Source organism: Cervus elaphus, chromosome 18 (assembly GCF_910594005.1).
Source record: "Cervus elaphus chromosome 18, mCerEla1.1, whole genome shotgun sequence".
In the NCBI taxonomy this organism is placed as follows: Eukaryota; Metazoa; Chordata; class Mammalia; order Artiodactyla; family Cervidae; genus Cervus; species Cervus elaphus.
The window spans coordinates 52,368,586-52,385,711 of NC_057832.1; the positions used below are offsets into that span (position 1 = coordinate 52,368,586).

A 17,126-nucleotide genomic window follows, 5' to 3' on the forward strand; every position below is an offset into this window, starting at 1 on the left:
TACTGTTTTTATGATGTTGGCTGTATCTTTCTAGTCTCTGTTATTATTTCTCAGCTTCTTTATGTTCTTTTTTTTTAAATTTTATTTCTTGGTTTTCAGTGATCTCACTTTTATGCACTCCCAATATTATCAGCCTAAGTAAGCATTTCTGTTAAAGAGTTTCATGTACTTTACAGGTAGGATGATTTTCTTATGAATATGGTGGTGAGAGTGGAGAACTACCTGAAATCAACCACTGCCTCAACTGGAAAACAGGTCTGTATGGGAAAATCAAGAGTTTCTTTTATCTTTATTTACAGAGGAAGTTTTCAGATCTTAGCAAGCCTAAAAAATCACCTTAAAAGAAAAATGAAGCTGTTAGTTGCTCAGTCGTGTCCAGCTCTTTGCAACCTAAGACCCTGGTTAAAATGCACATTTTCTGTGCCTTGCCCAGGTCTAGACTAGAGCCCAGGAGTCCACATGGTAAAACACCTTCCCAGATGACTGCAATGCACGTATTTTCAGACCTTCACTTTGAGAAACGTGACACAGAGCTCCTTAGTCTGTTACTGCATTTACTCATTCTTAAGTAACAGACGAGCAACTTCTGGGTGCTGCTGCAGAGAAGTGTGCCAAGAGGCAAGATTCAGTTCATGTCTCCATGTGGTATTTGATTGTCAAATGAGGTGTCCTAGCAACACTTCTCTATAGGTTCAGGGTTAGGAAGGTCACTAGGGGCTGAAGCTGTGAGAAGACTTTCTGGATCCAGCTTGGAAGGCTCTGGTGATTTTTTTTTTTTTTTTTTGAGAGGGAAGATGGAATCAGAGGGTTTCTGGAGTCAGGCCAACCTGGAACTGAAGGTCTAGGTGAAAAGGCTGGAAGGGTCAGGTAAAGCATAGGCACTTGTTCCTGGGGTCGGCTTTCCTCCAGGTCTTTACATAGGGACATGAAGACAGCTTTGAGGGAGAGTAATAACTTGGCATTCATGTTCAGGATGGATTGGATCTGCAGTGCCGGATCCAAGCAGTAGTGACAGAACACTCTCAGTTGGAAAGAAACCTGAATGGCAAGATTAAAAACAAACAAACAAACAAACAAACAAAAATACTGGACTTGTTTGTACTTGTATGGGGGTGAGATGGTGTCCAAAGTGACAGATAACCCTGGAGGAAGGAGAGCACTTTTCAAAGACAAAGTGCAAAGGGAGCCTTAATTCAGCTTCGTTGAAGCCAGTGTAGGGAACAATCTGGTAAACAGGCAGAGGACCTGTTCGTGTTGAGCCAGCTGACCCTTTCCAGTGTCTCCGCACCTCTCTTAAAATAGAATCATCTTCTTCACACACTCCTCCCTGCCACTGACTACCTAAATAATACTAATAAAACACCGTCACCCTGAAATTGGGTCGAGCAAGCCCAAGTCGCCACCTGCTTTGGCCCTGGCAATGAACTTGAAACTTTCTCAGGTGAACCAGCTAGTATTACCTCTCTCTAGCCAACTGGTTTCTGAACTTTGTTGCACAGTGGACTCACCTGGGCACTAAAAGAGACAAAAACAAACAAAAAACCAAACACCTAGTGCCCACATGTAACGTGCAGCATAATTTGGAAACCATCGGTTCACCCACATCTCCACAGCTTTTTCCTTTTCTTTTTTTAATTTTAATGGGAGGCTAATTACTTTACAATATTGTAGTGGTTTTTACCATACATTGACATCCACAGCTCTTAAAAGACCAAATCCCCCGTCTCTGCCTTCAGCCTGGAGGGTGCCAGCGGCGGGTTTGGGGCCGGGTGGGGTCTGGTCCCCGCGCCGCAGTCTCCCTTCCCCCCGGCCGGGTGTGCCCAGCTCGGGGCTCGCGTGCGCGGCGCGGGCCGGGAGGAGGCGGTGCTGGGGCCTCTCGGGTCCGGGCGGCGGCGGAACCGAAAGCGGGGCGGGGGGGTTGGGGGGGACTGGGGAGGGGAGAGAAGGAGGGGCGGGCGTCGGGCGCGGTGGTGCGCGGCCGGCCGGGAATGCCCGCGGCGCGGGGCCCCAGAGCCGCTCCGTGGCCGCGTCCAGGCGATGGCTCTCCGTCTGATCGCCGACTTCGATCTCGGAAAGGACGTGCTCCCGTGGCTGCGGGCGCAGCTGGCGGCGTCGGCGGCCGCCGGGGCCCGAGGCGGCGGCCCAGGTGCTGTGGGCGCGCGTCCGGCCGGGGGGCGGGGCGAGGCGGGGGGCGCGTCCGGCCGGGGGGCCGTGGGGGGAGTGGAGGCGGGACAGTCACTCATGTCTAGGGATTCTCGGGCTGCGCCCAAGTGGTGAGCGCCGACCCAAAGCGGCAGCCTGTGCCCCCTGCCAGCCTGTGAAGTTTGGTCCTGAAAGGGGAAGCTTGCCCTCTTTAGAGTCTGAGCTTTGCCATCCACACCCCGGGCCGCTGGGTGAAGGTTGAAGGGGCAGCCCCCGGGCAAAGTCTCGGCCGAGCTACACTGCTTCTTCTGGCGAGTCTGCCATCTTCTGGCTTACTGGTTGCCCACAGTAAGTCACCTTAAGCAGAAAGGCAGGGGACACTAGTGGTACCCTAAGCATCATCTCATCAGGCAGGAGGAGCAGCTGCCCAGGCTCTGCTCCCCTGGCGCAAGGCTGCGGGGCGTGGGAGAGGGTGGCTCTCTATGCTTCACTCACATCTCACCTGTTTTAAAAACGTTTGTCACCCGGGTAGGGGCTCTAGCAAGACTAGGGGCTGGAAGGTCTCACTTTATGAGAAAGAAAAGATGCTCAGGTGTCCTGCCCTATTTTCTCAGGGTGGATTGGAATACATTCCCCGCAGTTGAGGCTTTGGTTTTCATGTGTCTCAGAAATCCTTTGATTTTGAGGGAGTGAAAAGTGACTTTTGAGCCTTCCCAGCATTGATCAATTGAAGCTTTAAAGAAGGGGAACTCCGTGATTTCTCAGGTTGTTTTGTAAGAAGAGAAGTTTGCTTCACATAATATTGCATCTTCAGGGCTTAGATTCAGGTTCTAAGCAATGATACCCTGGAATCCCATTTGTGCACAGGAGCTAGCCACTTCAGTGTATTTCCCCCACTTCTGGTTTCCTAAGCACTGTAGACTGCTGGAAGGCATTTTTGGGAAACGGCTATCAAATTACCAGTATCTACAACTCCTTTCCCCTCATCACTGGAGAAAGTTTTCTGTCCTGTGGTTTTAGCAGAATATTTGTAGGGTTCCTTGTTTTGGCATGTTGGCTCTCTTGGTTCCAAATACAGAGTCATCTTTGTCTAGCTCAAGACTCCAGTTTGACTAGTGAGTTTGACTAATGACTAGTGTCATTATTAGTAAAGGCTCACTTTGGTGGGGTGAGGGGGTGGTGCTGCATTTTAAAAAGTCTCCTGGATGTCTAGTTTATGAAGGTTTGTGCCTTTCAACACAAAGTGGTCCTTTCTTTGGCCTGTGTACTCAGTCATGTCCAACTCTTTGTGACCCAGTGAACTATAGCCCACCAGGCTCCTCTGTCCATGGAATTTTTCAGGCAAGAATATGGAGCTGGTTGCCATTTCCTACTCCAAGGAATCTTCCCAACCCAGGGGTCGAACCTGTGTCTCTTGAGTCTCCTGCATTGGCAGGCAAATTCTTTACCATGGTGTCACCTGGGAAGCCCCTTTTCTCTGGACCATCTCCTTATATAGCTAAGTGGCAGGTGCTCAAGAATGAGAAGTTAGATGAAGTGTGAAATGCCACAGTCTTAATGTTTCAGTAATGTGTTGTGATTGAAAAGCTGTGTGTGAGCCTGTTAGGTTTTGGCTTCCTTGTGTCTTTAATTCATCTGTGAAGACACATAGACTTGTGCATTGACATTCCACCAAACAGCAGATACCCTTGGGTCCTCAGAAAGTAAACTTACATATTGGTAGTATTTTGCTCCTACAGAGCAGCTTGGCAAAAATATTAGCCCTGTTATACTAAAAGACATTGTTACTTCTGATAATCACTAGTGGTGGCAGCTTAAAAACCCCCACAAGTTATTTCTTCTTCTGCTGTAATTTGTAGCACTGGCAGAGGAAACTGGAATTCTATTTTATCTCTAGCATAGCTCTGACTCCACACATTTGTGCAAATTATTTTCCTTTCAAAGTCTTGGCTTTTCAAATGTAAATTATGAATAATTATACCATTGTAAAGTCTCCTCTCTGCACACTTGCTATCTAAATTTGAAGCCTTAATGTTTTTACATCAATAAATACAGTTGAAGATTTCTTAGTGGTGCTAAGTAGTACTCCTGAGGTATGACATATTTCTGGCAAAATAGCCAGAGAGCTAGGCTAAGTTAGCCAGGCAGAAATTCAGTGGGATAGCATTTTAGTCAATAAGGGGTTAAGAAATAAGGAGACCAGATTTGGTTACTGCTTCTGTTCCTGGTTCTGGGTTGAACTTTGGGGAAATTATTTCTCCTGAAATAAATGAAGAAAATGTTTGTTCTTTAAAAAAATTAAAACAGTTATACCAAAAAAAAAAATTAAAACAGTTATACAAAAGAATATTTTAACACATGTAAGCTATAAATAATATAAAAGCAAAACCATGTACTTGTCTTAAAAGTAGAACAATAGCAAGACTTTTGTTGGATCTTGGGTCTCCCTATTTGATCCTATTTCTCTTTATATTTCCCATCTATATGTTGTTGCCTACAACCATTTAAACTTTTATATATGTGAAAATATATTTGTAGTTTTAACCTGTATCTCCCTAAGCAAAATATCATTTCATTTTCTTTTTTTTCCCTTTATTTATTTATTTATTTTTTCAGTGGGTTTTGTCATACATTGATATGAATCAGCCATAGAGTTACACGTATTCCCCATCCCGATCCCCCGTCCCACCTCCCTCTCCACCCGATTCCTCTGGGTCTTCCCAGTGCACCAGGCCCGAGCACCTGTCTCATGCATCCCACCTGGGCTGGTGATCTGTTTCACCATAGATAATATACATGCTGTTCTTTCGAAACATCCCACCCTCACCTTCTCCCACAGAGTTCAAAAGTCTGTTCTGTACTTCTGTGTCTCTTTTTCTGTTTTGCATATAGGGTTGTCGTTACCATCTTTCTAAATTCCATATATATGTGTTAGTATGCTGTAATGTTCTTTATCTTTCTGGCTTACTTCACTCTGTATAATAGGCTCCAGTTTCATCCATCTCATTAGAACTGGTTCAAATGAATTCTTTTTAACCACTGAGTAATATTCCATGGTGTATGTGTACCACAGCTTCCTTATCCATTCATCTGCTGATGGGCATCTAGGTTGCTTCCATGTCCTGGCTATTATAAACAGTGCTGCGATGAACATTGGGGTGCACGTGTCTCTTTCAGATCTGGTTTCCTCAGTGTGTATGCCCAGAAGTGGGATTGCTGGGTCATATGGCAGTTCTATTTCCAGTTTTTTAAGAAATCTCCACACTGTTTTCCATAGCGGCTGTACTAGTTTGCATTCCCACCAAGAGTGTAAGAGGGTTCCCTTTTCTCCACACCCTCTCCAGCATTTATTGCTTGTAGACTTTTGGATAGCAGCCGTCCTGACTGGCGTGTAATGGTACCTCATTGTGGTTTTGATTTGCATTTCTCTGATAATGAGTGATGTTGAGCATCTTTTCGTGTGTTTGTTAGCTTCTTGTTTGTGAACTTTAAGTGAAAGAATATCATATGAATTCTGCTTTTTTTTCCTTCTCAGTATTGTAAGATTTATCCATGTTGACTGGTATGTGATGTGTGATGAATTGCTTCAGTCATGTCTGACTCTTTGCGATACCACAGACTATAGACTGCCAGGCTCCTCTGTCCATGGGATTCTCCAGGCAAAAATACTGGAGTGGGTTGCCATGCCCTCCTCCAGGGGATCTTCCCAACCCAGGGATCGAACCTGGATCTCTTATATCTTGTGCATTGGCAAGCGGGTTCTTTACCACTAGCACCATGTTGACTGCTGTAGGGCATTACTTTTCACTGCTGTGTAATATTCCGTTTGTGTGACTATACAATATGGTAAACATGGAGATGCAATGCTTCGATCTTTGTTTCAAGGACGGGCTTGTCCTAGGTGCTGTGAATGTGGTATCAGAGCCCTCAGCCATCAGCATCTTCAGGGATGGCTTCGGCAGAGGGCTGTATCACAAAGTTTATGCCCCTTTAGGTATGCCCTCCTCTAATAAGGGGTTCAGGTAGGATATAAAAGCCTGGGCATTTTTACTCACATGGGACAACTGTGGCAATTCATTTCAATTCTAGAGCTTCCTTGATGGAGGACCCCAACGTCACCTGAGGCCGCTGGACCTTTATTGTAGCTTGACTTCTTCCCCCCGCCCCCCCCGCCCCCGGTCCTGCTTTCTTCTCCTTCCTGTTACAGACATTAATCCTACTTTAATGAGCACAATCTAGTAAATATCCTGTGTACTAAAGTGTCTCAGGGTGTTCCCTAGGGAACCCAGCTTACTTATCCTTTTCCTGATGGTGACCTTCGGGAGGTTTCTGGGTTTGCTGTTATAGTCAATGCTTTTACTAACCTTGTGCACGTCCCCTGGTGCAAGCTCCTCCAGGACAGATGTCTGACAGTGAGGTTGCTGAGTCACAGGCCACGCACATCTTCACTTTTCCTGCATGCTCAACTGCTGCATGTGTCAGACTCTGCGACCCTATGCACTGTAGCCTGTCAGGCTCCTCTGTCCGTGGGTTCTCCAGGCAAGAATGCTGAAGTGGGTTGCCATGCCCTTTTCTGTGGGGTCTTTTTGACCCAGAGATAGAGCCTGTGTCTCTTGCATCTAAGACATTGAAGGCAGATTCTTTATCCACTGGGTGGCCTCCTGGGTAAAATACTTGTATCATTTGTGTTATCAAAATATTTTGGTACTCTGTATCTTTACAAGCTCTTGAATTTTCCAAGTGTTTAATTTCTTGTCAGACTGGTGTCAGAAGTAAATAATACTTCTTTATGATCTGAGGTTGAACATCTCTATATACTTAAGTGGCTATCTGTGTTTCTTCTTCTGTAGGGTGTTCATCCTTTTGTCTATTTTTCTGTTGTGGGTTTTTTTTTCCATATTGATTTTAAGGCATTCTTCATTCTGGATTCTAGTCCTTTGTTAATCATATATGTTGCAAGTATTTGTTGTTTTTTTCAGTTTGTAGTTACCTTTGATAAATGAGTTCTTGATTACAATGTAGTCTAATTTGTGAGTGTTTTTCCTTTATGGTTTGTGCTTTTGGGATATTTTAAAGAAACTTAGAAGCCATGAAGACATTTTTATATTAACTTCTAAAAGCTTTAAAGCTTTTCATTTTGAATTTTGTTATTTTTTAAATTCATCTGGAATGTATTTCTGTGTGTAATGTGATATACGAATCAGATAGGGGAACACTGGAACCTTTAGAAGTAGTCTTGATATCTGTTACTTTTAAGCTGGGTGGTCCTTACATGGTTTTATTTTGTTGTTATTTGTAGCTTCAGTTCAGTTCAGTTGCTCAGTTGTGTCCGACTCTTTGCGACCCCATGAATCGCAGCACGCCAGGCCTCCCTGTCCATCACCAACTCCCGGAGTTTACTCAAACTTATGTCCATCGAGTCAGTGATGCCATCCAGCCATCTCATCCTCTGTCGTCCCCTTCTTCTCCTGCCCCCAACCCCTCCCAGCATCAGGGTCTTTTCCAATGAGTCAACTCTTCGCATGAGGTGGCCAAAGTATTGGAGTTTCAGCTTCAGCATCAGTCCTTCCAATGAACACCCAGGACTGATCTCCTTTAGGATGGACTGGTTGCATCTCCTTGCAGGCCAAGGGACTCTAAAGAATCTTCTCCAACACTACAGTTCAAAAGCATCAATTCTTCAGCACTCAGCTTTCTTCACAGTCAACTCTCAACATCCATACATGACCACTGGAAAAACCATAGACTTGACTAGATGGACCTTTGTTGGCAAAGTAATGTCTCTGCTTTTTAATATGCTGTCTAGGTTGGTCACAGCTTTCCTTCCAAGGAGTAAGCGTCTTTTAATTTCATGGCTGCAATCACCATCTGCAGTGATTTTGGAGCCCAAAAAAATAAGGTCTGACACTATCTCCACTGTTTCCCCATCTATTTCCCATGAGGTGATGGGACCAGATGCCATGATCTTATTTAGTTTTCTGATTGTTGAGCTTTAAGCCAACTTTTTCACTCTCCTCTTTCACTTTCATCAAGAGGCTTTTTAGTTCCTCTTCACTTTCTGCCATAAGGGTGGTGTCATCTGCATATCTGAGATTATTAATATTTCTCCCGGCAATCTTGATTCCAGCTTGTGCTTCTTCCAGCCCAGCGTTTCTCATGATGTACTCTGGATATAAGTTAAATATGCAGGGTGACAATATACAGCCTTGACTTACTCCTTTTCCTATTTGGAACCAGTCTGTTGTTCCATGTCTAGTTCTAACTGTTGCCTCCTGACCTGCGTATAGGTTTCTCAAGAGGTGGGTCAGGTGGTCTGGTATTCCCATCTCTTTCAGAATTTTCCACAGTTTATTGTGATCCACACAGTCAAAGGCTTTGGCATAGTCAATAAAGCAGAAATAGATGTTTTTCTGGAACTCTCTTGCTTTTTCAATGATGCAGCGGATGTTGGCAATTTGATCTCGGGCTCCTCTGCCTTTTTTTGGCTTACATGTGTTAAAATATTCTTTTGTAAACTGCATTGTTTTTCTTTGTTAATAGCTAGTAGTTCCACGGTCACTAACCAGATAGCCCTACCTTTTCTCATTGACAGCAAAACCACTTCTTTTACACATCATGTTTCCGTATGCGTGTGAGTCTTCTTTTCTGGGTTTAAGTTTTGTTCCATTGGTCTATATAAGGTGAAGACATCTTAATAACTATCTTTCTGTTAAGTCTTGGTAACTGGTAGAGTAAGTCTCCTCACCTCAGTCACTGTTTGGATCCCCTTGGCTATTTTATGCTCCTTGTTCTTACATATAGATTTTGGAATCAGCCTGTCAGATTTCACCAAAAAGTCTGTTGGATTTTTTATTTGAGTTACAGTGAATCTATAGATCAGCTAGGGGAGAAGTTGCATCTTTACAGTATTAAATCTTCCCAACTGTGAACAAAGTATATAGCCTGTTATTTATTTAGAGTCTTTTTATGACTCTTAACAAGTCTTAAAATTTTCTCCATGAAGATTTGCTTGATTTACTCCTGGGCTATTATTTGTTTTTGTTGCTCTCAAAAATGGCACATTTAAAAACATTATATGTACTATTACTGGTATGTAGCAATATAATAGATTTTATATATTAGTTTTTGTGTCTAATGCTTAATCTCCTCTTGGGATGTATCAGATCCTCAGGAAACTTAAGAAGAAGTCTGTGGTATGTGAATTTTCTGAGGTTTCAATGGCACATATACTTAAGACCAGGAAGAATGTGGGTTTCCATTCCTGTGTCTCCTTGTCCACTTCGATTAGTACTAGATTTGTGAATTTGTTAGAATTTAGTAATATTCCAGACTGATTGTTCTTTCTAGTATAGTAATTATTCATCTTTTCCAGGGAAGTGGTATATTGTACCAGGTGACTGTCTCATGGGTAGTGCTTTTGCTGTTGCCTCCTAGGTACCCCCAGACAGATCTGGGGGCCAGAGACTGGCTTTGTCACATGATTGTTGTTTATCGTTTCAGTCTCTTGCCACTGTCCTTCCTGTTCACTGTTCCTTCCCCTACTCTCCTAGTCTTCTTTTCTGAGTCTCTTCTCTCTTTATGGCTTCATCACCCCACCCTTGATTTTCCTCATTTTATCCAGAACATGAAATATAAATCACATAATGATGTTTACTTCATAAGTTTAGGAATTATAGCATCTAGTCATATTGAGCAGGAGGATTTATGTGAATTATTTACAGAATAGAAATGTCATGGGTATAATCATATTTTAACACTCCTTGATCTGTGTTTTAGAACCTAGTTCAAGTTTTTTTATAAGGCTGTGAGACTTCCCATGCTCCCATAGTCATTGGAAAGAAAAGAAATACTTTTATATGAGATTTATCTTATTTCATAGCAATTGGAAACCATATCTGCATACTTGCTAAACATCTTCTTTTAAAGTGAAATCACTGGTGTTTAGCAAAGAATACATTGAGCTGGATGAGACTATGTGGCAAACCAGCTTAAATTTCACATGAGCTGTGACTTTGCCAACACCTTTAGTATCTATTTATTTTTTTATAATAGATTTACTTTTATGCAAGTATCTATCAAAATGCTACATTTTTTCTTCATGAACTCTGATTTAACTAAACTGTAAAATTAAACCACATTTCCTCATTTGAAATTGCTAAACTTCCTCCTCAGGACTTTCCAATGATGAACTGTGGGAGAATAGTCAGAATGAATAAGCAAAGAGGTTATTAAATAAGTCTTTAAAAGGGTGTGTCTAAAACATGAGCAGCTAATCTGAAGAGGAAGGGCTTGCCGGTTTATAGTGTGTGGTGAGATGCCAGTCTCTGGATTTCCAGTATTGCCAAATTTATCTAATGCAAATGTCCTAGAGATGAGAACCATGAGCTTAACTGCAGGATTATTTAAAACTGCAATCATTGCTCCCTAACAGACCCATAAAGGCATAATTTTTATTATTTCCTTCAAATCTGTATATCATGATTACATTATAAGCTGGTTATAATTGTGCTGTCTAATAAATATTGTTTAATGTATATCGTATATATGTAGTTCAGTGGTTCTCAGTTCTGGCTGCCCATTAGAATAACAAAGTGAACTTAAAAACACACACAGGAGAAAAGAAGAAAAAAAAAAAAAAAAAACACACACAGGAGAGAGTAGGACCTTCACCAGCTCAAAAAAAAATCTGAATATTTGGGGGCAGGATTTGGGCATCCATGTTCTTTTAAAATTTCCCCTGATGATTCTAACACAACCAGCCTTGAGAACCACTGATTTAATGGAATAAGCATATATCAATTGTTGTAATCTGCACTTGTTGAAGACTTTTTTCCTCTTTATTATAGTGATTTGAAAATAGGTGTGCTTTTGCAAGGAAATTGGATTTTCTTAACAAGATTCTTATAAAGCAGTTTCTTATCTTAGTTAAAACCTTTTAAGTGTACTTTTGAGAAAGTCCCAGCATCCTTATAATCTGGAAAGAAAAAAAATACTTTGCGAAATATTGACACATTCCATTCCAGGAGTTTTGAGTCATATGCAGGATGAAAAATAACTCACAGAAATTCTCTTTAGGTGTCTGCAAAATCTACCTTAAAGGATTTTTTAGTAATTACCCATTTTCCTATTGTAAGTATGATAGAGGAAACAGTTCATTCTGTTTACCTTTTCTTTGCTATTCAGCAGTAAGCTAACTGAATCATACTGTTATTCTAAGAGACCAAGTGATTATTTTTTTTAATCATTGAGAAGTGTTTCTGATACCTCACTAGACATTGAAAGCTGTATATACACATATATAAGCAACACTTGCCCCTCCCTTTGCTGTGTCTGCAGAAAATCCATGCAGTTTCTTTCTTTGAAGAGTTGGGAAGAGAGAGCGCAGGATGATTCCTGGGTTCTCAGTGAACCCGCTCTTTGCCTCTCTAAATGTTTTCCACTGCCAGCTCCAGTTGCAGGGATTGAGCTCACCAATTATCCTGATTTTGTATCTTGATTTTTCCTTTTTAATCAGGAATACAGGCTGAAATTTGCTCTGATTTATAGGGTATTTTGCATATTTTTTTCTGAATATTGGTATTTGTCATAATCAACATGATATTTTAACATCTGAAAACACTATTCTTGTATGGGGAAGATGAGTCAAGTTTAAGCAATTTATTTAGAGGAAATTGGGGAAATATGCATTTCTCTCTGATTAATGATAATAATTATCGATGATGTTTCTAACCAGTGTTTACATCCTTTAACTGTAGAATTCAGAGGAATATCCTAAAATTTTAGAAGAAAGGTGATGATCAATTAACTTACAAGTTAAATGTTTTGTGTAAACATCTTTATATCTGTCGTTGAAGAAGGCCTTCATACAGAAAAGTATACAGATCACAGTGCACAGCTCACTTAATTTTCACAAAGTGAGGCACCTCCGTGGAACCAGCACTCGGAGCAGGAAGGAGAACATGAATAGAACCCCGAAGATCCCCTTTGAACTCCTTTTCAGCTGTCGTTCATCTAGCACCATAGATTCTTTTTGACAGTTTTTGAAACTTGTGCATAAATTATATCATACAGTTTGTGCCTTTTTGGGGAGGAGTGAAAATACAAGTTTCTTTTACTCAATTATTTATGTATGTATGTATATTATAGCAAGTTAATTAATTCTTACTATTATGTAACATTCCATTGTTTGAATATATCATGATTTATTAGTTCTTTGCTTGATGAATATTTTGCATTTCCAGTTTTGGCTATTATGAATCATAGTGCTGTATATGTCATATGTGTCTTGCCAAACTATGTATATACTTCTGATGAGATATAAGTACACAGACAATTGTTGAGCCATATATATTCAGCCTTGGTAGATTCTGCTAGTTTTGTCCAATGTACACTTCCATTAGCAAGATTTCCGTGAGATACTTGCTAATCACTACTTTCCTCTTCCTTAGAGGTCATTACTAATCTGATCTCCATAAAATAGATTAGCTTTGCCTGTTTTTAAGCTCTATATAATGGAATTATCAGTGTTCTTTTGTATTTGGCTTTTAAACTCTAATGCAGATATATTTTTGTTAGATATGTTTTTAAACATCTCCTTTTAGATATTAACTTGTAATTATTTCTGTTTTAGGTGTTTTAGAAAACAATTATGAGTGCTTACGTGTACTAAATGTTGAAAGAAACAGAAATATTATTTATACCTGTAAGGTAAGTCTATATGATTTTTTAAATTGTGGTAGAATATACATAACATGAGGAGGGCATGGCAACCCACTCCAGTATTCTTGCCTGGAGAATCCCCATGGATAAAGGAGCAAAGCATTCATGGGATCGCAAAGCATTGAACATAGAGCAGCTAAGCAAACATACATATACTTAACATAAAATTTACTCTTTAACCATTTATATTTATTTTTTCAACAGAGTTTTATGCTTTATCTTTTTAAGGTGTAGTGAATAAGACTTGTTGGCATTTAATCCTTAACATATGACTTTTTTTTATTTTGTGAGATTGAATAGGGTAATTGAAATTCAGTCTTATGTAATATTTTTCCTTTTTTTAAATAAAATAAAACTATACCCAATGTCTGATACAGTGCTCAAAGGTTTTGAATAAATGAACAGTTTCATCCTCTAGAGGAAAAATGCCAAGTAAGAGATATTTGAACTTAATCAATATGTTAAGTTTTTATCTTTGAGAAAACATTAAATATTATTACTGTACATCATCTGTTCGGATTTCTGTATACTCAGAGTTTTGAGGCATTATTATTTAACAGTGTGTTTTCAATGTTAACTGTTCTAAGGAAAGAAAATTTAACTTCGTGGATAACTTTACTGTAATAGTGAAACATTAAAGAATAATTGCAGTGGCCAGTTTGCTTTGCAAGTTGTATTACTGTTTTTGCTTTAAAAAAGTTATTTTAGGTTGTATCCATGAGGATGCTACATTCAAGGAATTCTATGATTCATGAAGTTTTTGGTGGTTGTTCAGTCGCTTAGTCATGTCTGACTCTTTACCAAGCTTCCCTGTCTTTTACCATCTCCTGGAGTTTGCTCAAACTCATGTCCATTGAGTCGATGATGCCATCCAACCATCTCATCCTCTGCCGTCCCCTTCTCTTCTTGCCTTCAGTCTTTCCCAGCATCAGGGTCTTTTCTAATAAGTCAGTTCTTCTCATCAGGTGGCCAGAGTATTGGAGCTTCAGCTTCAACATCAGTCCTTCCAATGAATATTCAGGGTTGACTTCTTTTAGGATTGACTGGTTTGGTCTTTCAGTCCAAGGGACTCTCAAGAGTCTTCTCCAACACCACAGTTTGAAGGCATCAATTTTTGGTGCTTAGCCTTTTTTATTGTCCGGCTCTCACATCCGTACATGACGACTGGAAAAACCATAGCTTTGACTGTATGGACCTTTGTCAGCAAAGTAATGTCTCTGCTTTTTAATACACTGTCTAAACTTGTTATAGCTTTTCTTCCAAGGAGCAAGCGTCTTTTTATTTCATCACTGCAGTCACCATCCACAGTGATTTTGGAGCCCAAGAAAATAAAATCTGTCACTGTTTCCATTGTTTCGCCATCTGTTTGCCAAGAAGTTTTACTTATAAGACTATCATGGACTCATTCTACCTACTTTCAGTATCCATCGTTCATATTCTTTTACAGAAATAAATGAAAGTAGAAAAAGATTTGCTCCGTCACTCTGCTGTGTCCTATAGACAGGCTCCCTCAGACTCCCTGAGCTGTATGTTCTTGGTCCCTTTCACCGCTTGACCTGTGCTGCCATCTGAATCGTGTTCAGTCCTTCTCTGATATGCATAGCAGGCTACCTTTAGAGTGCTTATTGCTCATACTGGTTGAATTATTGCAGATTTCTTTTAAAACTAGTAAATTCCTAAGCAATGACCTTTAATAAACATCTAGTTAATTTTTTCCTTTCAGGACGATAAGGGAAATGTCTTCTTTGGATTGTATGATTACCAAACCAAACAAAATGAGGTAAAAATCACCATAAATTATACATTAGTTATCAGTTACTTTACTGCCTTTAGTTTCCCTTTTTATTTATACTATCTTTAAAAAAAAAAACAAAACTGTGAGGACTCCTGCACCAAATGTCAACTGTAGTCTTTTAGTCCTTTGAGATTTAAGCTGAATAGGCTCAAACCAATTATCCAATATTCTGTAGGAATGTAGGAAGTCCAGTGGCCTCCCTACGATGTGTGTTTCCCAGAATCTTAGGATGTCAGAATGACCTCTGACTCTGAGTTCTGCTTCTACAGAACTTTACTGATTTTCTTCTGGTTACTTCTCAAAGATCCAGTTATAGAACCAGCCTCTTTTTCTTAATCTTTCCCCAGACAACTCACATAAGACATTGGTTAATGTGACAGGCTTGTCTAAGTCTTGAGGCAAATGGGAGGGGTCCCTTTGTGTCTATATAAAAATAATTTGTAAATATCAAGAGACTGAGAAGTCTATAAATGTACACTGTCACAGAGTCATTCCAAAACACATTATTACTTGAAAAAGCAAGTTGCTAGAATAACGCATTCCATTTGTTTTAAAAAACTTGCAAGAAAATGACATAATATATATGTGTGTAAATATATTAAAAACTCATTTTGAATGATCTGAAAGACTACAGAGTAAATTACAAAATGTTTCTTTTTCAAAAGGGGTTGGGATAGGGTGAATATAATGGAGAACTTAGACTTTTTATTTGGTAGTGTTTGCATGTTTTAAACACTTATTAGACTATGTGTGTTATTATATAATTAAAAAGGAAGAAGCAGTTACAATTAAGTATATACATTCATTCCTCTTCTTATTTATAAATAAGGATCCCTCAGAGCAAGAATAAAGGAAACCATAATTTGTCACATGAATTCAGAGCCTTCTTATTAACTCAAAGTTTACTTTTCCTGACTTCTCGACATTTTTAATCAACTTTTGGCCATTGCATTCTAGTATGTTTTCAGTGCTTTTTTAGTCTGCAAATACTATTTACCTTCTTAATAGTTCTACTAGTCACTGTTTCTCTTAACTTGTTCTCTCCTGAAGTCTAACATTCTGTCTTTCCTTATACCCTGAATATGTTTTAAGAGAGTTTGCTTAATATAACTGTGATTGTCTCCATTTCCTCAGTCTGCACCTCACATCCTCCTTCTACATGACCATCTTAATTTTCTTTGATATTCCAGGAAATAGAATCTTGCAACATTTAAACAGCAAGATAATAAAATACAGATTAGATAAAAATAGCAGGTTACTTTGCCAGTATTCTAAAAATGGGCATCTTTTAGGAGATGCACTTGTGACAGTCTCTTAGACATAGTTAATGATGTCATAGTTATATAGTTTGATTAAAATGTTAACTTGCCTTCATAATCCTAATTGCTCACCCTTGAGTGCTTATTATGTGTAGCAGACATCGTAGTAAGTATTCTCACATGGATTATTTAACTTAGCACTTCTAAGGATCTCCCAAGATAGGTAGTAGCATGATTCCTATTTTGCTGGTGGGAGGATAGAATGGTTGAGTAACTCATCCAAAGTCACAGCTGGCAAGTGACAGAATTAGGGTTTGAGCCTGGGTCCAGCTTGACTTCAAGGTCTGTGCTTTTAACCACTACCCTGTGTTGTCTTGTGGTTAAATTTCAGTGCCAAACCTGGCCTACAATAGCAAACTTTTTTCTTAAAAAATAATCTGAAACTTCTCAGTATAGATAAACTGGTTCATTGATGGTCCTTTAATAAAATGCTTGCCACAGTGATACTTGCTAAAAAGCTGAGTGGGGATTTGCATTCATAAAATTGTTTAACATGAAACTCCAAATTAAAAAATACTTCTCTTTTAATAGCATCTCTATACATTTGAGAAAGATTTGCAAGTTGTCAGTTGCTCAGTCAACAGGGAGAAAACTTTGCTGGGTAAGTTGAACTCTTTTATTGCTACAAGTCGAGAACTAAGCTATATTTTTTGAGTTTCAAAGTATTGAATTTTTACAATAGTTGATTATTCTGGGAAAAGATGTACTTTTGAGATAAGATTTGAAATAAAGAATCTGTAGAGTCTACCTACAATAAAGAGTGCTTTGTATTTTACTTTAATTATCCACTGACAGATCCTTTGAGCCCTCCCTTATTCTGGGTGTTCTCTGGTAAACTTTAACAAGCCACTGCATAGATCATTCGCTAATGGATTTTTTTTTTCTTTTTCTATTAGCTACAAGTTTAGTTCAAGCTGCTAAAGAAGGAAAGAGTAATGAGCTTCAACCAGGTAATGACATTACAGTTTTTAGTACTTGTTGATAGATGAAGATTTATTGAACTACTAAGTCAAACTGCAAGCATATTTACAAATAGGTTTATCTCAGAATAAAAAGGCAAAGGTCATGTCAGGCATGTTCTTTGCATTTCTTCCAAGTAAACAAGAACGTACAGAAAATAATATGACAGTGAATAACAGAAATATTAAAAA

The 17,126-nt window shown here is 39.5% G+C and overlaps 1 protein-coding gene across 3 annotated transcripts in view; it reads left to right on the forward strand.

Annotated features, from left to right (window-relative positions):
* Positions 1–1,944: 1,944 nt before the first annotated feature.
* Positions 1,945–17,126, forward strand: part of LOC122674033 (gamma-secretase activating protein) — a 91,389-nt gene continuing 76,207 nt past the window's right edge. For 2 of the 3 annotated variants that reach the window (XM_043872038.1, XM_043872040.1), the window contains exons 1-5: positions 1,945–2,146; positions 12,773–12,849; positions 14,585–14,641; positions 16,507–16,576; positions 16,872–16,925. In XM_043872038.1, coding sequence (XP_043727973.1) covers positions 2,038–2,146; positions 12,773–12,849; positions 14,585–14,641; positions 16,507–16,576; positions 16,872–16,925 — 367 coding nt within the window. In that variant the 5' untranslated portion in view covers positions 1,945–2,037. The remainder of the gene's footprint in view (positions 2,147–12,772; positions 12,850–14,584; positions 14,642–16,506; positions 16,577–16,871; positions 16,926–17,126) is intronic. The other variant, XM_043872039.1, reaches the window with a different exon arrangement.